At 41.2% G+C, this 27,116-nt stretch overlaps 1 protein-coding gene across 1 annotated transcript; it reads left to right on the top strand.

Moving 5' to 3' along the window:
- On the top strand, window positions 1-26,840 carry LOC311253100 (DNA-binding protein SATB2-like; the record flags this gene model as incomplete). Its single annotated transcript, XM_084346833.1, has 10 exons — window positions 1-205; window positions 4,786-4,971; window positions 12,904-13,030; window positions 13,327-13,450; window positions 14,868-14,970; window positions 18,664-19,088; window positions 19,187-19,387; window positions 20,676-20,828; window positions 23,983-24,174; window positions 25,379-26,840. 10 exons carry the CDS (start codon window positions 1-3, stop codon window positions 25,997-25,999), a joined length of 2,337 nt encoding a protein of 778 aa, XP_084202959.1. The 3' UTR covers window positions 26,000-26,840.
- Between the last annotated feature and the right edge of the window lie 276 nt (window positions 26,841-27,116).

The following is a 27,116-nucleotide window of genomic DNA, read 5'->3' on the forward strand; positions in this document are numbered from 1 at the left end:
ATGGAGCAGTGCAGAGGTGCAGGCGGGGGAAGAGAGAGCCCCAGCCTCTGGGACAGTGCCAGTCCAGAGAAGAGAGGGGAGAGTCCCGCCTCCAGTGGCCCGCCACCTTGCAAGTTAAGCCGCATGGAAGTCAATGGCAGCCCAGCGGCTCTGCGAACCAGGCAGAATGGCACACGAGTTGGAGGTGGGCCATTAGCACACACAAGTACTGCTTGATACAGAAGTGAAATACTGATGCTTCGGGTTCCCAACCCATTGAATACTGATGCTTTGGGATTGTATATCGGGCTGTCCACCATCCCGAAATGCCAGTATTTGACAAGTTGGGAATGACACTCAAAAATCTACTTTTCTTTCAAATAGGACCTTTAACTAATACATTAGATATGCAATTTTAGTGGATATCTGTGCCAAGAACAGTTGCAAAATAATCCACTTTATTCAACATTGTCACAACAGTACAAAAATTCTACTAACTAGCAGTGAAACTGATAAAAAAAAATTTTTTAGCTCCAACAAATCAAATCAATATATTCATGTGCAAGTTCATGAGATGACACAAACGTTGTTTTTTCTGTCTTGTTAAAAAAATGTACCATCACAATTTCCTTGAGCCCAGAGTGAGTCTTCATATTTCATACTTGTCTGACCAACAGTGACATGTAACAGAGAAAATTGTCAGCTTCATGCTGAGAAGGTAGAAGGAGAAAATGGTTGGCATTCAGGCTTGATTAGGGACTTACCATAATTGGTTATTAAACTTGTTGTTGGGGAGAGGAGAGGAGAATCATAGTGTACCAATGTTCTCCAAGCTGAATAAACTTTTTTGCTGTTGGTACATTCTCCATAAGATTTGGCATGTAGTTACATATATATGTGAATGACAGTAGGCCATAGACTTCATGCAGAGTAAAAAGAACATGTTTGTGTTTTGTCATATAATGTACAGATCATAAAGCCCCTTGAGCTTGAGAGGAACAGTACATTCTCTCCCAGTCACTCTTTTCTCCATACAATTACTCACATGACTATGCGCCATTGTTTTTCTGGGTCACTCTGGGTCACAATTACATTATAAAAGCATAAAAGGCTCACACCTGTTTATGATTGATAAAACAGGGCTCCAGACTGTGACCATTTAGTCTCATTTTGGGACGTTTTTTGATGACCATTTTGGTGACAATGCGACTTAATTTTACAAAAGGCTAAACCTACTGTGACATTGTTAAATATGAGTGCTGACACAAGTGAGTTATAGTGAGTTAAGCTTATATTACACCTTGTGTTCCTTGGCTGTATAGCGGTTGTCAAGAAGCGAACTCCAGATGTGGGTTTTTTGTTTTATTGTCCCAAAACATAGCCAGATCTTACACACACTCATGCATTGTCACGTTTCAAAACATAATTAATCTGAACAACATGCACAATGAACAAACAACACACAACATATCACTGTTTAGCTAGGTTAAATGAAAGGAAATGACAACTTTCAAGGCTGCCAACTCTCATGGATTGGCCATGAGACTCATGCAACTAGTACTTTGACAAGCCACACGTCTATTTTCTGTCACGGTGTGACTAGGTCACTGACAGTGCACAGACAGACAAGACAGAGCAGCACAGTGCACTGCGAGTCATTCAGATCAACAGGGGAAATGTAAGAAATATCCACAAATGTATTTTACAGTCTTTTTTTCCCATTCATGCATATCTTCAATATTCCCAACAACATGTTTTTAGGTTAGCATGTCTGTGGAATATTATGAATGTAATTGTACCTTAATACTGGAATAGTATGACATAGTAAGGCAATATTAATATAATTTTACATTTTTGGTTATATATTAATGTGATACAGGGTACAACACACTCTCATCTACCTCAAGCCAATCTCTCAAATCCCATGCCAAATAAGAAGCATCAAAGCCATACGCTTTTAACCCATCAACCAAGCTTGGAGGATAACCGATAACTTGCAAATTCGACTATAGTAATATGTCATTGTTCAATTTCAGAAAAAACTTTAGCTTAGCTTAGGAACAAAATCTATTTGTTTGTCAAATAATGTTTGGCTAACAGTGTGGCTAAAGGACTATATGAAATATCATGGAAATGCCAAAATACACTAAAATTTTACACACAAAATCTGATAAAATGTTAGCATAACGTGTTAGCATAGGGCACCAAAATAAAGTCAACCTAGGCCAAATGGGTAATGTTGATGTCACACACACAAACACACACACACTCATACACCACACATTTTGCATTGGTACAGTATCACAGAGTAGCATGTACACTAACAACCGACCACTCACGCACAGATGCCTATTATTCTCTCATGCAGTTGAAAACATCATCATGCATCATCACACAAACATTGTAAGAGTACACACACACACACTAACACAGTTATTTGGCTGGGTTGCCTCCCTCCACCCCTGCACTGAGTGGTTGGCTTATTGGCTGATAGCGTGCCTGATGCTGCTGCGGTTTGGCTCTGGCTGATCTGTCGCTTCAGTAGAATTGATAGCTTGTTCATTAACAGTTCCCGTGGGACTAAGCAGTGGACTAGATGGGTGTGAATGGTTCCAGGCTTGGAGGAGGTTCTTGCCCAATATGAGTGTAGACCAACAAACAGCAAGCTGCTGGAATTATGGCATTGCTCCTGAGTGTGAAATGATATAGATATTATGTCCAACAGCGGCTAAAAGCCCCAAAGAGCTCTGGAAGTCTTAATCCTTGTGGGTTTTAATATGTGGTGCAAACACAAATTCAATTGTGCAATCTTACATGGACTTCCATTTACACTGACAGCTGCCCAAAATGTTGCAGGGAGACCACCAAGAAAGCTGTAGCAACACTGAAACACTGGAGTCCCTGTAACACAGATCCTATTCACAATGCTGAAACATGGATGAAAAGAAGGAGGCCAAAAAAATCCTCCAACAAAGTTCCTTCTCCAAGATTTGTTGTAAAAATTAAGAATTCATGTAATATTCATTAAGCAATACAAGATTTTATTATGCCTTTTTCTGTTTGCAGTCCCCTAAGATACATACACTGAAAGAAAACGAAAATAAAATGGCCAATAAACAACTTTTTTGCTTGTACTTATCCCTCTCAAGTAAATACTGATTACACAGTGTAATGGCTGTAAAAATGACACCATCCACATATAGATTGGTTTCCTGTAAACTTCTCACCACTCTGCTGTTCAGTTTTTCCTTCAAAAAGGGAAGGTCCTATTATGGGGATCTCAACTCAGAGAGAATCGACACTCAAATACACGGTGAAACTGAAATGTGTGCTTTTTACTTTGTACTCGTTTTTACCTGTTGTACCAAAATGTACGTTAACCGAGCACCATATTCCCACATAAAACTTAGCCTTGCACATGACCACATGCTACTTACTTGATAACTAACCTTCAGTGCTTGAATAAGCAAAAAGATGTTTTATGTTTTGCCCAAAAAGATCCGTCTTCAATTTGGATAAAATTGATCTTAAAAAGGTCTTGAAAAGCATCATGTTTCTGATATCAGTGATACCAGATAGCACCATTTTACATTTATGTACATTGCTGTTTAATGTAAAAGACCTGCTTCATAAGGTCTGCTCTTATTATTTTTGTGCTGTGATGCCGTGTAGATGTGCCAAATTAAGGTTGCATTACCTCATGATACCACCATGGATACAAATGAAAGCAGACACAATGTGTTCAGTAACATAAATATGACTTGATGAACTGGCATGCACTCAGTGTATTCTAAAATTACAGGAAGATTGCTCAATAGAAGTGTGTGGGTGTGTTTGTGCACTACAGTACATGTTGTCTTGCCATGGCACAGCTGCCTCTGCAGAGAAGTACGATGTGACCTTGGCCTCTCTTGCAGAGTAGTTTCCAGGAATTAGCAGCAAGCAAAAATGCATTAACATACTATAATGCTTTATTTCCTATATTCCTATATTCCTATATTTTATGTATTTATTGTAGATGAGCTCTGCGGCCCACCTGCAGTATCTTCGCGGCCCACACTTTGGGAATTACTGATGCATTACTTTGTTTTGGACTAAATATTTTACGGGTTTTGATCTACTGGGCCTTTGGGAATAGAACACCGTTTGAGTTGGACTTTTTCTGACTTTTATGGACCAGAACAGGAAACAGATGCTTCATCTGTGAGTTGCCAAACCATAACTTAATATCCAGATGTCTGGTGACTAAAATCTTTCATCCTGTTTAAAGATAAAGTTAAGGTGATGTAAAAAGTGATGGTTGAGCCTCATTTTACTGGTCTCTCTGAAAGCATGATGTTGTTTTCTCCCTCTTGGAGACTGTCCGGACTGTGTGCTGCCTCACTCAGCCTCTACTGCTTCCAGCGTATGTTGTTCTGTTGTGTGCCTCTTCTTGTCAACAACTGGAATTGTGTCTCTTCATTATAACCACACACAAAATCAGGTAGCTCTTTTTACTTGTCAAGCATATTGTTTATCATTTCCTCCTTGTATTCGCATGTGCTTATGCATGTTATATTCGGTCATGGACTGTGAAATATTTGCTGTCTGTGATATCCGACATAAATAATAAAGGCTGCAGTTAGGAGAGGCTATGTAGAGCATCCTAATAGTGTAGGTTTGATCACCATCCAATATGGTGAGCATTTTCTACCAAATGCCGACGGTAACATGACATGACTCTATACTCCAAGGACCTGGAAAGACGCTACTTCCAATGGGGCTCAACTCTCCTTTCCTATAAATCTCTCTGTGTTTGTCCACCAGGTTTGATGATCCCGGTCTACTGTGTGGTGGAGCATGAAGATTTTGGCACAATTGCTGACTGTGAGGGCCACGGCAACCGTCATGCTGAGTTTGTGTTGGTTCGTAAAGATGTCCTCTTCACACAGCTGGTAGAGACGGCGCTGGTTGCTCTGGGATACTCCCACAGCTCAGCTGTACAGGCAAGTGGTAAGTAGGCTCTGGTGTGTGCAGGTGTGTGTTCACACAAGTCTTTATCACTTTTTTGTTCATCTAAGATTCTTTTTGATTGAAACCTTTGCAACCAAGTGGACTGTACCCAAAAATGAAATGAAATTTAATTAGATGGTTAATGTCTGGATCTGCAGGAAACAGTACGATTTAGTCCTGTTATGACCCCAGGGGCCTCATTTATAAAGTTTGTGTGTGCACAAAAAGGGCTTGAAATGTGTGTACTCCACTTCCCATGCAAAAGTTGTGATCTATAAAAACAAACTTGACGGCAGAATGTGCGCACCTGTAAGTACAGTCTGACCCATGCATACGAACATTTTGGAGGCAAGGGGAATTGACAACACAGACGGGGAGGTGGTGAATGTAGCCAAATTGTAAAATGATGCCTCACATATTTAATCCACTTAATATCAAACGTTTATCATAGATCCACGTTATGATTATTCACTTTTATCATTATTATTTATTAGCATAAATTGTCTTCTCTAGAACATCACCAGGCACAGCTTAACATCCTGCACATTAGGACTGGGTATTTGCAAGGACTTCACAATATGATACGCATCAAGATACATGGGGCACGATACGATTATATCACGATTATATCTTAATACATGTACATCACATCACATTATATTGATAATTCAGTGGTCAAATTGAGTCAAAACTATTTAATTCAATATTCATATTCACTTTAACTGGACACACTGAAACTTAAAACATGAAAATAAAGTGCATTAAGTATTCTTATCGTGACCCTGAACACACTGTAAACATCATATGTTCATTGTCTGAGCAGTGAACACAGTTGACTGAAATAAAGTGAAAAAATAGTGCATATGCACAAGTACTCCTTATTGTAACTATGTTAACCATATTCCTGAAGCTCAGCGGCAGAGCAGAACGGGACAGCAGCTGGGCATGTTATTTAGCATGGTTAAATGCTGCAGAGGGAACGCAACAGACATTTCTCTATATAGCGTAATGCTTGATGATCGTGATGATCACTTGTGATCACTGGGTTTGGTCTTGTGCCCCAATTTAAAACACACAGTAATGATCTGCCTGGTATCCTGGTTATTTACTGTTATATTTAATCTGTCGATGAGGACAAACGATTACAAGTAGGACCAGCATTACAACATAGTGGCTTAGGTTTTTGGCAAACTTGGCCACATCGCCACACCTTGGCCATATACTCCTAAGTCTTGTGCGGGAGAATACTGCTACACTGTTTTGCTGTGAGGCTCCAGAAATGTTTCGTGGACTACAAACTTCAACTTTCCCAGAGGTCACAGATATTGAACTACAAATGTATTCTAAGTGCTGTATCGTAGGCAACTGGACGTGTTTTAGTTTCTTGAAGGCGTTCACCTCTCATCCAAGAGGTTTCTTCAGTTCTAACTAACTGGAACTAAAAGCCTGCAACTCCCCTCCAGTTAGTTAGAACTGAAGAAACATTTTGGACGAGAGGTGAAATGTCTTCAAGTCCAGTTCCCTACGATACAGCACTTAAAATTACCATGACCTGGATGACTGAGAACCTTCACCAACAACCACAAATTAAACACAAATTAAGAATATTATTATTTATCCTCAGTTGTTGGGGAAAAAACATCAGTTTTTCACTTCTGGGAAATATTTTCCATTATTACAGGCTAATGGGAAAATCTTTAAATCGCTCTTACCACTTACTGTTTAGTAATTGATTTCCAGCAGTAGATGAATAAAGCATAACTGGTTTCAGATGGGCTGGGTTTGCCACATGGATACAATGAGTACCAAAAAGTTCAAGACGATCACATTAAAGGTATTTACCAAGGAGGTATTTTAAAGATAAATCCCTCTGCTTTCTCCAATACTCATCTCATGATGTGACTCGTTACACCCACCTGGCAGCATGGAGGTTAAACCAAACACTAAGTCTATATCTGTGTGTCTTAGACCGGCAATAACATTTTTTCTCATAATTTTGGGATCAAAACAAGTATGCGGAGAACGTTCAGTCAACCATGAAACAAAAGCATTCACACACACACACACACACACACTGAGAGAGAGAGAGAGAGAGAGAGAGAGACTAGGGCAGTTTGACATTCCTGGTGTATCCCGTAAACACAGGGCAATGTAACCATGTAGCCGACGCCCTGCGACCCCCCTCGCCTCTCCCAAATGGCTAGGTTTTGTTCTGAGAAATAAGCCTTTTCTTTTCAAATAAATAATTTTTGGCTGGAGTCATGCATTTTTTCTCCCAGTGTGGTCACAACCAAAATTATACAGAGACTCTTCTATTTTCTTCAGCGTTTGAATTGCATCTTGTATAACTCTGCTGGACGAGTACTTTTAACCCTTAACTGGCATAGGGATTTTTCTTTAATTAACTTGCACATTATGGCTCATGAAAAACGGTGATATCTTATTTAGAGTATGGTTACTGCTCCGGCTGAGGTGAATTGCATTTTACTTTGCATTTTTGCAAAGTACATTTTTTACTTATGGCCTTTTTTTTTCTGAAACTTGCATTTATATGTGTGTGTATGTATGTATATCTCTCTCTGGGGGAAATTGACTGGGAACCAGCTGGAAGTCAGCTGGCAGTGGGAGGAGGGGGAGGAAAATCAGGGAATAGGACAAAGTGTGAGACAGACAGAAAGGTGCATGTGTCTGTAAGAGACTGACAGATAAAGTTTAAACCTGAAACAGATCAAGGTTTGAGTTTGTTAACTAGCTGTGAATGATTGATACCCTGCTCTACCACCGAGTCGGATCTTACTTAGTAATTTGATCCAATCCACTGTTGGAGTGATACAAAATATTACACGTAAAGCCCCAGAAGTTATTTATTATGGCTTTAGTTACTCACACAGCAGGTCTGGCTCATAAACTGCTCTGTTCCAGCAGTTTATGAGCTGTAGCTTGGCTTTTTAGCCCTTCTCCCAGACTTCTGCTGCTCCTCTCAGGATCAATCATCCTTGATAACCGCTCTTCACTGCAACTGTAGTGTCTCTGGGCTCATGAGGCAGAGCAGACAAGCCGGATGGCTGTGCAGCGGCAGGGCAGCCCACCTCCGCCATCTGGCCTGTTGACTGCTGTGGCAGAGAAACTGGCTCATTATCCACTTCACTGGCTCTGCCGCTATTTGAGGGAAATAGAGAACAAAAATTAAACGAAACCATTTTTATAATTTCACTTATCCCTTTTGACCATGAAAAAGAAAAATACGTTGTTCTACATTTTTGATTTTTGTATTTTAAAATGAAAAGCAAAAACACTTTTTTTTTGTTTCTTAATACCCGTTTCTGAAAAGAAAATTGAATGACCCAAAGATACAAAGTATTAAAGAAAGAAGTATTAACCATCGTATAAAGCAGCAGGGTGCACAATACCTAATGTTACTAAATTAGGATAAATATTGTTCTGTCAAACAGGAGAACATTGACCTCCCAGTGTTTACTCAGTACATCAAATTGAATGCTGCTCTAGTTCACAGCCTGCTTTGCTCTTTAACTTCGGGGCTGATTTTACATTCCTTACATACATTTATCAACTGCAGAGTCCCAAGAGAACAGCTTTTATTATTTTGCCCCTATCACCACTATCCTCGTGCAATGAACACACACGATTGAGGCTGGCAGCCAAGGCTAGGCTGGACCTGTGTTTGATTTGGCAGATCCTAATGTGATCAAGCCTGTTTAGATTTGCACTTCCAGTCATGGTTGCAGGAATGCCAGGGATACATCCCATTTCACCTAAATTGCATCCATGTTTTCCTCAGTTGCGTCTTTGTCTTTGTCCCTCCCACCGAGGATTTGTGGAGAGGCACAAGGAAACCATGATAGTGAAGAGGAAACAAGGAAACATGTTTAAGAAAAATGAGACATACTCTCCTCTGAAGTGCCTTTTATAGCTTTATTGACAGGATGGTTCAGACAGGTGACAGGAAATAGGATGAGAGAAAGGGGGAATGACATACAGCAAAGGACCACAGGTCAGACTCAAACCATAGGCTGCTGCGGCGAGGACAAAGCCTCCGTACATGGGACGTGCACTCTACCAACTGAGCTAACAGGTCGCCGCAATGTCTGGTTCTGATGACGCCTGACAGCTGATCACAGTTGAATCAGCTGTCAATTTGGCTTTAACAGCTGGAGAGACTTTTGATGAATTTAGACTGCATGCAGCCCCTTGCCAAAAATGCATGTAGGGAATATAACATTATCTATATATAATAATAATAATAACATAGAACTAAGACTTAGTGATTTAAATAATCAATAAAGTTAAATTGATGTACCTCATGCTTAACTGCAAACAGGTCTGTTAATAGAGAGATGCCCTTATATTGTTTCTGCTGCTGGTAGTGCAGGTGAGGTAATGTTTTCCTAATTATTGAGATGTATAATTTCACCTACTAGCAACCTATCTGATATTAATCACAATGTTTATTTTTATGACCTGGTATTCCCATCCATGGACTTTCTGCAGTGTCCAGGAATTTAATTTTGATCTGCTACCATGGTAGAAACAAACGTGTGACATTTACATGATTAAAGTTATGGGAAACAAAGTTAAGGCCTACAATTGGAAATTAGACTATAATTAACTTGGATTGAAAATAAAGATATTTCTTTTGCAGATATCCTCACGACTCTGCAATATTTCACCTGCTGTCTGTGCCCGTGATTATAAACAATCCTGTGCTTTTTAGCACTTGAAATATATTTAAAGCAGATGGCAAACAGTTTTACTGGATGATAACTTTTTATTTCAAAAGCTTATCTCTGGAGAAACTGTAAAAGCTGTGATCTGCATCAGCTTTTCTGACTGGTTTTGCGGTTTGTGCGAGTTCTGTTCCTATTTCATTCTCGCAATTTGAATCACTCATTGGACATATATGTCAGGATATGATGCACCTGCTGACACCCTGAGTATTAATTTCCGTGAACCTACAACCTTAAACTGTTCCTGTGATTTTCCCCCTGTTACCCGTTTAACAAGCACTTGCACATGAAGAACAAGCTATTGATTGATATTCTGATTGTGAAATAATCATTGGATAACCCATAAAGGAATGATCAACATCACATGTGTAGAACAGACGAAAGTTGTTTGTGGGCCTTTTGTTCACCTGCAGGGGAAAGAGAAAGGCAGCGCTCCATCTTAAATACCACCACTGAGGTGCCCTTGAGCAAGGCATTTAACCTAGACTGCTCCAGTGGAGCTGCTCAGTAGCCAGCAGATTAGACTGTGGTTTACTGTGGTTTAACTGGGCAGCTTCCAGGTGTGAATGTGAAAGAAAAAGACAGCATCGCTCTCAGTGAAGTCCTTGAATAAATAAAGGTTAAAGAAAATAATAATAATAATAATAATTACTAAGTACTAAGGTACTGAGTACTGGGTAATAAGATGTGAAAATAAGGGAGTAACAATTTGGGATTTTACAAAAGATTTATACTATATACTATAGTTTTCTAACTACTTTTTGTAACTACTGGATACATATTCAATTAATACAGGGTATGTATGTCAACTGAGCAATAACCTGAACGTTTGTATGGTTTGTATTAATGTACAGAGAATTTACACTGTAGTTATTTTTTAACTGCTAGGTACCGATTTCATATTCTGGACATTTCACCTGGCCTCTGTTCCTCCAAGGAAGTAAATACAAATACAGCACAAGACAAAACTCTAGATATGAATGACAACTCTTATGTATGGTTATCATATTCTTCTGACAGCCATCTGTGCATTTAATTTAGTTTGTTCTCCATGTTTTGGGGCATGTCAAATCAAAATAAAATGTTCCCATACTGTTCTCTGCAGTTACAGAGAAAGAGGCCGCTTATTTCTCCCCTTGTTACATTTAGTTACATTGTACCTACAGGATATTCAGGCTGTAATCTAAAGTACTCTTGGTTCTCCCCTTGTTAGGTTTAGTTACATGGTAACTAATGGATATGCTGGCTACAATCTAAAGCACCATTACCAAAGTTATTTAAGAATGTGGTAATTTATGTTATCATCATTCTGTACTCTGTAATAAAGGCATAGGAATCAGTCGTAACACTTCGCTAAGAGGTTGGCTGGGCTACCATACTGGACTGACCATCCTGCTTACATTGATTTGGACCATCGCCTGCTCCTGTATAACAAAAAAGGCTACAGTTAAATTAATAAACTGTGTGCACATCAAAATAATGTATGCCTCTACAGTGCTTATAAATCTAAATATTTGAAATCAGTAGTTAGAGTAAAAGCAAGAACTAAAAAAATCAGTGAGTAAAATGTATTTCCAATGAAGCAAAACTGTATGTTTTCACTACATGTCTCACCCTTTCACTCACCCTTCAGAGGAGCAGGGGTCTCTCCTAGTCAGCTGCAGCGGGTTATTAAATATGTAAATGAGGGAAATCTCCAACAGATTTAACCAAAGTAACAGCTGTTTTTGGCAACCAGAACCAAAAACCACATGAGCATGTTGGCACCGATCTGTTCTTACATTTTCGTTTTAAAACAGATTAAATTACTTTTTAACGGACTAGCTTTACCAAGAGAAGCATCACAGCACCCCCACCTGCACAAAAGCTGTCTGATTTTGCAGCTACACAGCTCATGCGTCTTTTGACTGTCATGAATTATAGTCCTCCCTGCTACATCAGGTTACCCAGAACTTTGATGACATTTAAGGTTGGTGATAACCCAGTTCACATTTTTGTGTACCTTATTGTAAAGTGTTACCACTGGTTTCTATGTTATTATTGCAGGGTAAAGCATGACCATAACATCAATGACCACATTCTTAAATAACTTTAGTAACAGTGATTTAGATTATGGCCTGCATATCCTGTAGTTACCATGTAACTAAATGTAACAAGGGGGGACTTACTTGCTCTTTTTGCTGTCCTGCTTGTCGAACAAGATTGCCAGTGAGAAGACTTACATGAAACTTCAGAACTGTCAACATGTGGAGACACTGAAACACGAGTGACATATGGGGTGTCACTCGCGGGGTGGGTGGCCATAAATGAGCATCCAGTAATGAAGTTTGCCAAAGTGAGTGTCTAAGTTCTTCCTTGAAATGTCCAGATACTCCAGTTAAAAACTAACTACAGAGTAAATTCTCTTTAAATTCATCCCAAACATCCAGATTATTGCTCACTAGACATACATATCTTGTAATAATAGAATGTGTACCTAGTAAAATCTTATTTTCACATCTATTTCCTCAGAGTAATTATTTGTAAAATCCTGAAAAGTTACCTGTTTATTTTTACATCTTGTCCCTCAGTATCTACAGTATCTAGTATGTGTATTGGTACTACTGTCACCGATAGTACAAAAGATTACACCGTAATCTATGTAATGTAAAGTGTTACTGGTTACACATTTTAACTCGATGGGGAATCAGAAAACAAACATAAAAAATAAATATAAAACTTGATGTTATCTGTCTTCACTCTGGTATAAGACTATCGTTGCGGCCGGCTCAAAACCATGACACATAATGGGAGATGACACAAAAAGTTAAAGCAAGGAAATCCTAATTTATTTGAACTAACTAACGAATAAGAGCTTTTGGATGGCCTGCGAGATGGCATACAAGAACAGCGTTCGGTTCAAGCGAGGATCCAGGTGCAAGGAAATGTAAAATAACGGAAATGGGGTGTACCCCAGGAGGGTCAGGATGATGCTCCAAGACCAGGAGAGCTCTCCAACACACAACACATACAACACAACAGGAACATGTTCGGTTGACATGGATTTGAATAACAAAAAACAAGAACATGAAAAATCGATTTCTATCAACTAATGCAATATTTTCACTTTTAAGTCAAGACCTTTAAACAGAAAGTGAATGAACGCTTCAATTGTGTATTTGTTGTCCTCTGGTTGTTTTTATACCAGGAATCATTAAAGTGGGCCGGTGGAACCCGATGCCAATCCATTACCTAACAGACGCTCCGGAGGCAACAGTGGCTGACATGCTACTGGACGTTTACCACATGGTTACACTGCGGATCCTGCTGCACAGGTCACCCGTGTGTGTGTGTTGCACGTTTATTAGCTTCATTTGACATTTAATAAGTTCAAATGATATGGGCTCAGCCAAGCTTCTACTTGTTACTTTTAATATCATTTAGAGTTATGATCATTTCTCCATGCTAAACCCCAAAAGCCCCTGGTTTGGTGAATGCATGGTTTTGCTATTTTTATTCTTGAAGATTTGTCAGGGACTTTTCATTTTCAATATGCAGCCTCCTACAACTCTGCTCAAGTGAATTAAAGTGTGATTCAGTGTCTAATGACTGTGTTTTTTCACATGTGCAGCTTTGCGCAGCTTGAGGAGCTGCCGTCAAAGCGGTGGACCCACAGCACAGTGAGGGACGCCCTCAAAGAGCTGCTACGAGAGACCAACCAGAGCATGTTGGCCAAGGACTGTCCTCTCTCCCAGGTAATTACAGCACTACAGCACAGAGTTTCCACTCCATACATCTTACCTTTCTGAAGGGTCCTCTACTGGAAGCATCCTGCCACCAGTCAGTGTGTCAGGTTTTGTTTCTAAATTATTTTGGAGACTTTTAAGCTTTCTGAAAAAGGCTGCAAAGAGCAATCATGTTAGGTTGCTATGTTATCCCGAAAAGGAAACTCTTTCTGGTGGAATTCATTTATCTGGCCTGAAAAAACAAAACAGGATAAAAACATGACACTTCAACAAACAGCAAATTTACACTAATTGTTTCACAGTATTGCACTGATCCTTCAAACAAAAGAATAAGAAACATGAGACTCCACCAGTCATAATTAACAGTGACAACACAAGGTTGCAGAATGAAATGCAAGTCCTTCATGCTGCATAAATTACAGAGCATACACAGTTATTTATATACAAATGAAGCTCTAGCAAAAGTTCAGACAGGAAGACTACTCTTTAGCATCCTCAGTCCTGGTGTTTTTCATACCATCCTTTCATTCATTCCTCTCACTCATAATTGCCTGTCATTATTTGGGGCCGTCATTTGATATCAGTTGCTCACATCAGCTAGACACATCTATCCAATAGCACGGCAACACACCATATAGCGTCATATCACTGCTGTCTTTTTAAATATGACCTCCTGCCTCTAGTTCATTCAATTCAGGCAATGGATGACCTCTTTTCTATTAAGTATGTGTGCAGGTGGCAGGTAAGAAGATGTTGCTCCTTTCTAGAGATTGATGATAAACTTACACAGTTAGCAAAGATCCTGCAAAGTATTTTCTCTAAACACATGTGGTTTCACTATCAGTTCGCCACACACTTAGTGCACTTGTAATACCTCTTTAGCTCACTCACTCACACACACACTCAAAAGTATGGATACCATCTCATGGGAAATGATGCAGACACGCACACCACAATTATCCTGCTCACACACACCCTGCAGTCATTAGACTTGAGTGTGTCATTTGGACTTGTGATTTACACACAGGACTTAGTCAAGATGTAATTAGTGATTGGGGGAGTGTGTGGGTGGTGTGTGTTTGCAGCCTGACTCATGTGAGTTTTTCCCATGTTGAGTTATCACCGCTTATTTAGAGTCTGTCCACCTCCTGCTCTTTAGAGGTGGCCATAGCACACGTTGGGAAAGTCCCACGACTAAACAGGGTCAATCGTTTGAAAGTTGAGTTTTTAAGATTAAAATCTAAAGTCAGAATTCTGAGAATAAAAATGTTGACTTCATTCTTAAACTATCTAATTATTAATACAATAAGATGGTTCATAGATCTTTATGTTAGCTACAACATCGCTTTTGTCCGATTGTATTTTTTGCCCTGTTCTCTTTTTTAATGTATAATTTCTCAAACTTTTTCTCTTTTTTTTCTGTCAGAGTACGATCTCATCGATAGTGAATAGTTCCAACTACGCCAACGTTTCCGTCTTAAAATGCCAGGAGTTTGGACGCTGGTACAAGAGGTACAAGCGCATCAAAGGTAACTCTTACACCTCACTCGCACATTTTCCTGAACTGAATCAGTAATACTTTCCCTTTTCTGAAGACTACCATTGAGCATGTATTCACGGATTGGTTGGTCACCCTCTGCCTGGACAGATAAATCGAGAATAAAGTAGTATGCACAGATTAATCAGACAACAGTTTGACTCAGTATCTGCAGGTTGTGTGATCAGAAGGGCCCAGACACACCATGCAAACAAACCGCAAGACTCAGGACTGCAGATAGACAAACCGTTGTAATGATAAAGCAGTGTTTTTAAACACTACTCGCGCTTATACAGCTGCCTCTAACTGAGAACATATCTGATGAGAAGTTGCAGAGGCGGAAAAAAGGAGAAACCGTATTGGGTGAAGCCATGGATACCACAGATTCGGGGTCATGGGGCATTCCCTTTCTTTTCTCATCTCCCGTCTGGTGATCTTGTTGGTTCACCTCAACAGCCAAATTGAAGTGATTTCTCTCACCGATGTGCTCCGCCGCCGAGTCAGCATGCTCAGTCGGCAAAAAAGCTGCTGACAAGGGCTGACTAGTGCCACTGGTGAGGGACTCATTGCAAAAACTGGGGCCACAGATGCTCAGTGATGGCCCTAACAGTCACCTCCATTGTATTCAGCTGGAAACAAAAATATCTAAACGTGACTGATATCTCAAAACCTCAAGGCTGTCTAGAGCTAAACTATTTGTTTCTGGCTTAGAGTGAGAAGTCGAAAAATAATTGATGACCGTATCTCAGACACATGCACTCAGGGACGATAAACTGTTTGATGTAATCAGACTTTTGTGCCGCATGTAAACCCCATTAATCACAGAAATCTGTCACGTAAACACAGCTTTGTCACAGGTGCTACTTCACGTTAGTGGTTGCTTTATGTTGTTCAGTGTCTGTGAGTTGATGCAGTTTGCTGAAATGCATTTCATTAGGGCCCAAGCACCAAATTGGTGTGAGGACCCTATTGTATTCCAAAGGAATATTATTTTTTTTATATTCTTTTTCTCATGATACTTGTTAAACTTTGTGTGAATTTACATCTGATATAGGTGTCAGGCACAGGTGAGGCAAGCTTTCTACTATGAAATTTGGCAGGCATATGTAACAAAAGTGTTTCATGGGTCCATTTTGAATTTCTTCTGAAATTTGGTGAAATTTCCACGTCCCGTACTTTAACAACCTTTTCCTAAGGGATTAACGTGATTGACCTCAAGCTTGGTGAGTGCGATCTAAAGACCTTTGCTAAAGTGCAAAGCTATGCTATGCTAAAGAGCAAAGCTATGCTATGCTAAAGTGCAAAGCTTTTGAGTTTTTGTCATTAGCGTGTGGCTAAACCCCTTGACGCGTTTTGTGTTCAACTATAAAGAAGTAAATGTTTGTAACTCAACTATACATTGTCCAGTCTGCCCGAGGCCGAGTCCAAACCTGAGGCCATGTGCATGCCAATAAGCGGTCATCGTCATTGCGCTGCCGTTAATTTGGATGCTTCCTCATGAAACAGGAAGTTGTTGTAAGTCAGATATACATTACCCAATCTGCCCCAAACTTTGCATGTATGACAAAAGTCCCAGTCTGAGGACATCTGGCGGACAAGATTCATTCATAGTCAGTCTCCAATGCTCAGTGCTGCTTGCAGCTTTATTTATTAAATTCTCCTACCTTAAAAGTTTACACTTTTAGTGATCAACTCTCCTGCTCCTCGACTGTCAGCTGTTCATCTGTTTATACATTATTTACCACATGTTGCTTTCAGAACTCTTAAAGGTGACTGCTGTCAGGGCTGTCAGACATGTCCTGCTAACCACAACTCTACTTAACGTGTCTAACCTGCCTGGCTGCCTTTTGATTTTGTGACTAAGTTTTTCCATTCTTCTGTTCCCCCCCTGTACGCACACGTGTCCGCCTGTACGTGTCTAATCTGCTGCATGAGACGTCTGTCTGTGACAGCTCTCAGTAGGAAAGAACTGTCACACATGGTTTGCATTAATGTCACCCTTAATACACATGGCAAAACTAAATGCTCTTAACTCCTAATGGAAAACAGCAGCAAACCCCCAACACACACTCACAAACCACCAAATCCAGAAATGAGGGCTCTTCTTACTCTAATCAGACACACACTGGCAAGGCATGTGATTCTCAACCAAACCCAGTAGAAGCACAATAAGGAGCAGATTTCTGTGGAGACTGGAGAGAGGCAGGTTGTTAAATGCAGTGATAATGAGGAAACAATCAGAACATGTTTCCTAATTTTTCTACACATCCTTAGAGATGCTCAGTTTCTAACTCATAGACATTGATAAATGTTGATGAAGGTTCTCAGTCATCCAGGTCATGGTCACTCTAAGTGCTGTATCGTAGGCAACTGGACGTGTCTCAGTTTCTTGAAGACGTTTCACCTCTCATCCAAGAGGCTTCTTCAGTTCTAACTAACTGGAGGGGAGTCGCAGGTTTTTAAACTCCGTGTCCTTACAGAGATGTTCACGTGTGAGCTCTGAGTTTAGAGTCCTTAGGGCCACTTGTGGGTCGTTGACCCAACCGGACTTCATAAGTAATGTCATAGGCCACCTCTTCTGTTCAAAGACGGTCGTTCCAGTTTGACATTGATGGATTCTTTTACTCCTCTTTCGGGCCATCTTTCTTCTTTGGCCAAGATGTGTACATTGTTGTCCTCAAAGGAAAGTTTTGTCTCCTTCAGATGTAAGTGGACAGCAGAGTCTTGACCTGAGGAGTTGGCCCTGCTGTGTTGTGCCATTCATTTATGGAGAGGTTGTTTTGTCTGAATGTATAATGTACAGATCTGTGCAGTCCTGGCTGCATTGAACAGCATATACTACATTACTCTGTTTATGCCTGGGTGTTCTGTCCTTAAGATGGAAACGTTTCTGCCTCAGCGTGTTGCTAGTTTTGAAGTGAACCGGGATGTGATGTTTATTGAAGATCCTCCTGAGTTTCTCAGATGTTCCAGCGACGTAGGGAATTACGATATTGTTAAGTTTTCTTGTCTCCTCCTCTCTGTCTGCTCTGGATCTTTTAGAGGCTTTGACAAAGGTCCAGTTTGGTTAGCCACAGGTTTTAAGTGCTCCCCTGATGTGCTCCTGTTCCTTCTTTTTCCCGTCTGTCTTTGTGGGCACGGTCTCAGCCTGATGGTTTAGGGTTCTGATGACCCCCAGCTTGTGCTCCAGTGGGTTATGAGTCGAACAGCAAGCATTGATCTGTGTGTGTAGGTTTTCTGTACACCTCAATGTTAAGGCTTCTGTCTTCTTACAAAAACAACATGTTTTGTGCCCTCTATACTGTATACAACACTGGCCCTTGGAAGGGGTCCTGTGCATTTTTGTGTTTTTTAAGGCAGCCGTGGTAGGAGAGCGTGATACGTGGGTTGCTGAGTTGGTTGCAGTCTACAACCTCACTGCTGGATGCCACTAAATCATACACACTGGTCCTTTAAAAATAACTGAAGCGTTAATATTAAGGTTAGCTTTAGTTTAATTTGTGTTGAGGTCTAGGATTCAGATTTGGGTTTGGAAACAAATGTAGACAATGGAGATCTTTATTAACACAAACCTTTGTGTGCATGCATGTGTGTGTTGACACAGTGGAGAGGGATTTGGACAAGAGCGTCCTCAGCCAGCCTCCTCCCTCTTTCTTATCCTCTCCTACCCATTTGGGCTCCTTAGGCAGCCCTCGAGCTCTGTCTGTCAAGAGTGCCCTCGGGGACATGGAGACCTCAACCCAGCCTCACCCTGCCGGCCAGCACCATCCAAGCCCTCCACTTCGTCCCCAGGCTCCACCTCTCCAGGGCCACAGCGGGCTCTCCCCTCAGCTTGTGCATCACCAGCTCGCCATGGCCCACCTCATTAACCAGCAGCTAGCCGTCGGCCGCCTCCTCGCCCACCAGCACCCACAGGGAATCAACCACCAGTTCCTCAACCACCTGCCCACCTCACTGACCTTCAAGGGCTCCAGGGCCACTTCCGAGCCCAGCCTCAACTGCTCAGGGGCCGAAGTCTCCTTCGACATTTACCAGCAGGTCAGGAACGAGCTGAAGAGGGCCAGCATTTCCCAGGCCGTGTTTGCCCGTGTGGCTTTTAATCGCACACAGGTAACTAAAATACAAGAATCTGACAGTTTACCAGATATGATGCAATAATATTCACCCCTTGTGAGTAATCGTGTGTGTGTGTGTTTGTGTGGTTGCAGGGGTTGCTGTCAGAGATCCTCCGTAAGGAGGAGGATCCACACTCGGCCTCCCAGTCACTGCTGGTTAACCTGAAGGCCATGCAAAACTTCCTCAACCTGTCAGAGGCCAAGCGAGACCATATCTACCAGGAGGAGAGAGAGAGGAGCTCTATCACCAACCACAACCTCATCTCCAACACTAACACACACAGGCACACACAGGTACACACACACATACACAATTATACCGTTTAATATCAGCTCTGCAAGTGGACATTGAGATGAATATAAACAAGAAACGGAGATTCTTTTATAGTGCAATGCACAAAGTTTCACTGACACAAACATTAACACAATCACAGATAGACGTATAAATAAGAACTGTCTTTGGAGTATAGAAAATAGCATAAAAATGAGTTTTATTTCATGAGGTATGAAATAAGTGTCCACCATCTCCCACCCAAGCTCTCCCAAAAAAACAGCATATTGTACATGCAAATTAGATACAAATAAAAGAAAAACGTGTTTCTAACCTTACCCCAAACAAATGAACCAACAAAGAGTGAGGGAACGACACAGGCTTTAATACATGGGAGAGGTTAACTAATGAGATACAGGTGTACACAGAAAAAAGGCAGGAAAACAGACAAAGAAAGGGAAGTGGGAAGTGAAACATGAACCATGAGGATCTAAACTAAAAAACAAAACAGGAAATAACCAAAAAACACATTTTAAAACCACGACAGTACCCCGTCACAAAGAATGGCTCCAAGGCATCCCTTGAAAAACAAGTCCAAGCAGGCCTGTGGGTACCAAGGGCGTGTCCTCTGTATTTTTTTCTGGGTCTTTATTAGAAATCTTAACATGTATATGTCCTCAAATATTAAAGTGGACAATTGCTAAAACAATAAGCAATTTAGCAAACAAATTGCTGAAAGCTGGCATCAAGGAGGCAAAGAGGAGACATCAGCAGAAACTTGAGAGGAACCACAACACCGAAAGCACTAAAGATATGTGGTGGGCGATTTAAAATGTCACTGGCTAGAAAAGAAGGAGTGCTCCTATCATGTGTGAGGCCACGCTGCTGCATGAGCTGAACACATGCCTGCTTTGATTTCCTCAACAAAGACTCAGCTGTGAAGTCTACTCGGCATACAGAGGACCAACCACTGTCAGCAGGATGTTCTCACATCCACGGTGATTACTGAAAGTGAATATAAGTATAAGTATATAAGATAATATACCTGGCCGTGTACTAAAAACATGAGCCAATCAGGCAGCTCGTGTCATTACTGACATTTTTAACATCTCACTCTCAAACAAGACTGTTCCCTCCTGCCTAAAGACAACCAAGTAACAAGAAACAAGTTCTGAGCTCACAAATTATTAATCTATATTAATTCAAAACATGATGTGTGTGACATGCCCTTCAAATATAATTTGGCTTTTTTGACAAAAAAATTTACAAATGTACTATTTTATCTGTGTCTCCGTGTCCTGCTCTGCGAAGACAAAGTGCATTGTGTCCGGTGCGGAGCTGCCGCTGAAGATGGACTTGCTGGTGAACATCACATCAGGGATCTATGAGGAGATTCAACAGGAGATGAAGAGGGCAAAGGTCTCCCAGGCTCTGTTTGCCAAGGTGGCTGCCAACAAAAGTCAGGTTGGTCACTATAGTAAGACATAATTGTAGATGTGTACTCAGCTTGGAGCTGAGTTGATGATGTTTTGAACGAGGCATACTGTTGCATAGCTGTGGCATACCATCATGTCTCTATTCTTAGATAAACAATGTGGGTGACTGAAGGCAAGATCAAATCAGAACCTGCCCGAGATGGGGAGACAAAGAGGAAAACGATGGTTTCAAAACCACTTTAAATGCCTTACAAACTTTATGCTAAACTAATTAATTGCCAGCGTAGACAGAAAGCGGGTAACACAGTGGATAATGGAGGAACAGAAGGACTCCAGACGGAGGAAAAGATAGATGAGATGATCACGCTTTTACCACTATTAAAGTTGCATTAGGCAAGATTTTTATGGTCCCATAAACAAACAAGAACCAGACCTCTTGATACAAGAAATATAAGTTTGCAAAAGCTACATCTGGGCTCAAGACTACAGGAGTTCGAGGCCAATTTAATAGTAATTCTGCGGAGAAATCTGAGTTTTCTTCAGGTGAGATCAAAAAAAAATGCAAAAAGTTCCCACTGAGAGGTCCTACAGTTCAAAAACATAGGTTAAAAAAAACAACAGCTGGTGGCAGCCTAGCAGAGATAACCCAATCTTCACACATACACGCACACACACACAATTGCAGACCCTCAATACTCCCGGAATAAATAGCATGCTAATTTTAGAATTTGAGTATGTGGTATAGGTGAACACAGCAGTTAACTCCAATTCATTTAATATTTCACATTAACCCTTTGCAAACAGCTGAGAGGAGCATGATTTGAGTCATTGTTTATCAACCAACCAACTTTATCAGCAACATTTTGGTGATCCTAGAACATATTGTCAGTAATTAGTGCTATAAGCCCTGCATGATGGAAAGCACAGCCAAACACAGCCTGGCAGCCGCTCCAAACCTGTACACAACAATCACATGCATCAAGTCAAGTCCGAGCTGTTTAAATACTCACTGCTTACAGGGCAACAAATCTACAACCAGCGACGGCTACAATCATGAACTAACATCATCCAAGTCAAACGCAATACAATGAGAACCAACTTAATGATGTTACTCCACTGTTTTTTGTCATGGCGGCAGGGCCGAATGAAGGCAGTTTGTCCATCTGTTTAACCCTTTGCTAATCAAAATCAAAAGATGCACCTTCCCAGAACTTTTGTTTTGTGGTGCTAAATCACATTCATAACTGCCAACTGCTCAATACCCAAGGGTGAAAAGGTAGCACACACACAAATCTTTAGGACAAGCTGACTGATATTAAAGGGTAACTTCACCAATTTATACATTATCACAGTGTGATCACAGGTCTTGGGGAGTACTCCTGCATCTGTGAAAAAAGTAGTATAAAGCCTTTTGTGGCTCTAGAGGAAGTTGCACGCAATCTGATATATTACCTCTATTGATATCACTCAGTGTCACTCAAGTGGCATTGTTTACTGGTCCAGCATTACACTCCTATGACACTACTGGGCTCATTATGGACAGCTGAACAGTAACAAATAAACAAATAATTAAAATAAATACAGCAGAACTAGAGATATCACTTGTCAAAAATTGTTTGCCATGCCCTCCTTCTCTTCCTCTTGGCACTTGATATTAGTGAGCACCATATGTAACATGAGTGGCCTCTTGCCCAAGGGCATAGGTTCCATCCATTGACTGTAAAAATGGTGGACTGAGCCATCATGATGTCACTCATAGCCTTCTGAAGAGCAAAATGAAGCACAAAGTGGGTGGAACCGGCCGTCACCATCTTGGTAGTACCTGACTTTGCTAATCAAAAATGGGCAAAGAGGTGGTGGGTCACGGGCATAGACGCGACACTTCCACTAGTCCCAACGATGCTCTATGGGGTTCAGGTTGGGTGACGTGGCTGACCATTCCATGTGAGGGACACCAACCTGCGTGTTGAGACGCGTGTTGACCACACAAGCACGTGTGGGGGTATGTTGTCAGCCATGAACATGAAATTTGGGGCATACTGGTGCCACTGGGAAGATGATGATGGGCTGAATGATGTCCTGCAGGTGTGACCTTGACTATTCCATTGACAAACACCAGATAAGTTTTTCTGTCCATCGACATTCCTGCCTACACTGTGCACCACCTCCTCCAGCTCTAGGATTTTGCACCATGTTGACGGCTGCGTAGCGTTCACCCCTACGCCTCAAAATGCGTTGCTGCCCGTCATTCCGATACAGGTTGATCCTGCTCTCATCAGTCAACCTCACTTACAACCACTGCTGGGTGGGAGACCAGTCGAGAGACCAGTCTGCTAATGACACTCTGAGACACCTCAGTTCATTAGCAAAATCAATTACATGGATGCAGGCCAAAACCAGGTTGCGCTTCTGCTCAGTCACTTTAAGACGGTTGACCATGACTATTTCAAATGGCCACAGTGGACACTCACTCATTATCAAACTCATTAAACACTCATTAAAACCGTTTTTCATAACTCAGATACACATGACTCCATGAGCAAAACTACTGAAGCAACAAATATACTGTTGGGCAAAATATATAACCCCATATTCCTAATTTTGAATTGTTATTTTTAAAGCTATTTTTTCCGATTTTTCACTTTTTCGTAGATATTTGTACTGTGTTGAATACAAGCTGTTCAATCTGTGATACCTAAAGAGTCTGTTTATCATTGGGTTCAGGAAAAGTTGCCAGTTACAGCTTGAAATGGCTTGGTTTGTTGATGATGTCATCTTGTTCCCTGTGTCTGGACAAAATATTTATGTTAATTCACCTAGTACACTTAGTTCTAATGCTACTAGATGATGATCTCAGACATTAGTTCAGAAAAGTTGTAAATTGTGAAACACTATCTGTATATTGAGCCAAGCAAGCAAGCTTCTGTTCTGGCATATCCACAAGTCTGTTTCAAAGTCGAATCATCTCACATTCACAGAGGTTCCATCCTATATAATCAGGGATAGCCAACATATGACCTCCTAAAGGCTTTGAAATGTCACACAGTAGTTTTGGTACTGTGTGACTACCTTTCTGTGCTGCTGCTGGTGCTAATAGGACCCAAGTCTTTTCAGCACAGTAGGTCAAAGCTGTGTCTCATTGGAGAAGAGAATCGACTCTTTCCTCCCTGTCTCTCCTCCAGGGTTGGCTATGTGAGCTACTCAGGTGGAAAGAGAGCCCGAGCCCTGAGAACCGCACACTGTGGGAGAACCTGTGCACCATCAGGAGGTTCCTGGGGCTACCGCAGGCCAACAGAGACCAGGTCTATGAAGAAGAGTCGAGGCAGCAGCATAGTGAAAGGCTTCACACCGTCATGCACATCTCAGACCAGCAGGTACAAACATGCAGCCAGCAGGCAGGGTTTTTCCTCCCACTACAATGGTAAACGTAGTCACGGATCATTATTTTTAGATTTTTAAACAACCACTCAACCACAGTGCAACCATGAGCAAGCAAGAGACACAAATCAAAGTGTTTTTATGAGTGAGAAAATGTGGAAAACAGAATGCGATTGCTTAGTTTGCTGTTTAGTAAAGTTTTTTGTCTCCCCCCGTCTGTCTTATCCACCACCTGCTCCTCAACCCCCCCTCCGTCATAAATGTGTCCCATAAGTAATTGAAAATAGAAGTGGCAAATGACTAGCCCACACATTTCCTGCTAAAAACTCCTCCATCCCACCCTTTCCCCACAACCACAATGTTCCCAAGTCTGGCCCTAACCTCAAAATTATTCAGAACATACCCTGTAATTATTGAAGCCGAGAAAAAGGAATTGTCATTATCCTTACTTAGGTCCTTCAATTTTGATGGGCCACAGATTTAGGGTGTTGGATTGCTGTGTTTGGGTGTGCTGACCACCCCGCCCTGTTAATAAACTGTAGCTGTGTGTAGTTTGAGAGTTTAGCATGCATGTAGGCGGTGATGGAGGCTGGTCGGTTACGCTTCTGCTTGTACTACATTTGTCTACATGACACTGCAGAGGGGCACGCAGAGAAGCTGAATGGTTCACCCATTCCTGTGGTGATGAGGAAGTTGTTTACTATCAGATAAAACCAATTAACATTTTTAAAATATGTCACGGAGTATACTTGTCACAAGAGGGTCCACTCAATAACCTTTAAGCATTCCCAAGTAAAGATAAACTGTATCCATCAATCAATCAATCAATCAATCAATCAATCCATCAATCAATCAAACGTTATTTGTATGGTGCCAATTCACAGCAAAAGTCATCTCGTGTCACTTTTCAAATTGAGCCAGCCCTAACCCATTTGGTGCCTTGCATCTTAGACAATTGCTATTGCACACCACTCATGTTCATATACACAGAAACAGCATTACCTTATGTTGAGTTCCTTTATTCTAGAAATAAAACAGTAGTAAAGAAACAATGGCATAATAGCTACTCTGCACCAAAGTGCTATGGCCTGCTCAATGCAGCTTTAATTTTGGATTTCACACTCATTGATGTTTTAAATGATGTAAGTAACATCTTTACACATACTTTTCTTTAATTCTTTACTTTCCCCTTCTCATCAGGCAATCCACAGACAGCCCCTGCCACCTCTGACAACTCCATCTCTGATTCATGAAGACCCACAGCCTATCCCAGTGCATGGCTCAGAAGATCGGCAACAGCGTGGGATGAGCCCTGGCCTTGGAGGGGGAGGACCAAAGAAGGCCCGATCGCGGACGCGGATTTCCCATGAGGCCATGGGAATACTGCAGAGCTTCATTGGTGATGTGGGGCTTTACCCAGACCAAGAGGCCATCCACACTCTGTCAGCCCAGCTGGATCTACCAAAGCCCACCATCGTAAAGTTCTTCCAGAACCAGCGCTACAACGTCAAGCACCACAGCAATGCCAGAGAGCCTGTCCCCATGGAGGACGACCAAGAGAGCTCCTGTCCCAGTGAGGGATGCATCGGCATGGTGGAGAGTCGAGGGGAGGAGGGTCTCTCTGCATCTGAGGAGTGGAGTGAGGATGGGAGAGGATCAGTGGAGGTGATCAGAACAGAGGGAAGAGATGGAGAGGAAGGTGTGGAAATGGAGATAGAGAAAGACGAAGGGGATGATGGGAAAGCCTCAGGACAAGAAACTTCTTCCCTGTCCCCTAACAGCAGTGTGGACAGCCCCCACTCTGCAGAGCAACAGAGATAACAGCAAAGAAAGAGATCCTAGGGAAACATGCAAGGGAAGCAAAGGGCACCATCAGACACAGAAGCCCACACACAGATAACCTGTGAAGAAACAGACATTTACATCATCATTATTTTCATTATGTAAGGCTTGACTGAAAATGCATCCAAAGGCACTACCATTAATTTTAGATACTACCAGTGTTATTGGTTTGACTCTGCCCTTAGACAATCTCTGGGAAGCTTTTTATTACTACTTGAAGAAAAAAAAACATTGTATTAGATTATTTCTATTTCTATTATTTCGATTATTGTTGGGTTTTTTTTCAGATTTTCTGATGATCATCACTATACTATTCTGAAACACGAAATTCTTTAAGTTGAGTTTCCTATTTTTTAATTTTCCAAAACAATTACCTCTGTAGGCTTTACAGGTTGCTGTTGTTCTTAAACTACTCTAGCAGCACCATCCAATTCTTTTGCAGTCCTGCATTACCAAGAACACAACTTCCTACACAGGCATCATCTAAATAATAAGCCAAAAGCTATAAAGTATTTTGACAAGTAGATACTGATCATATGCATGGATGGAGGGGAAGTCAGTCTGCTGCAGGAGTGCTTTGAGAAATTTTAATCAGCTTTTTTGGTACCACAGCCATTTTTTAAGCTAACAAGGGGTTTATGTTTGTTTGTGTACATTTTTACATGTGTTTGATATTCAAATGTGTTCGGCAGTTTTCCTTTAAGGTAGGCTGGTGTTAAGATGGCAATATAATCCAAATGTAATTGTGTGATTGCGGGCAGCCAGAAGTGTTTTGGCTAATAACTCATGAACCATTTGGAGTAAAAGAAACATTATTTTAGAGTTGGATGAGCCTAAGTCAATTTATATAGGCCACACCCATTTGGACCTGGCAACATTTTCGACAATGTTCGATTTTGTGGTAAACCTGTTCATGGCCTCTATGGCACACATGTTATCCAATCTTTACCAAATTTGGTGCATACCATACCATAACAGATGAGCTAGAAAAAAAATGTATGTGCCCGTATTTTGGTTTGACTCACTGTTTGTCCGTAATTGGTTATCAAAAGTTTGAGGGTGTGGCCTGATGCACTTGACAGGCCATCGCTTTTAT

The sequence above is a fragment of the Pagrus pagrus genome, assembly GCF_965226575.1.
Source record: "Pagrus pagrus genome assembly, chromosome: 24".
Taxonomy (NCBI): domain Eukaryota; kingdom Metazoa; phylum Chordata; class Actinopteri; order Spariformes; family Sparidae; genus Pagrus; species Pagrus pagrus.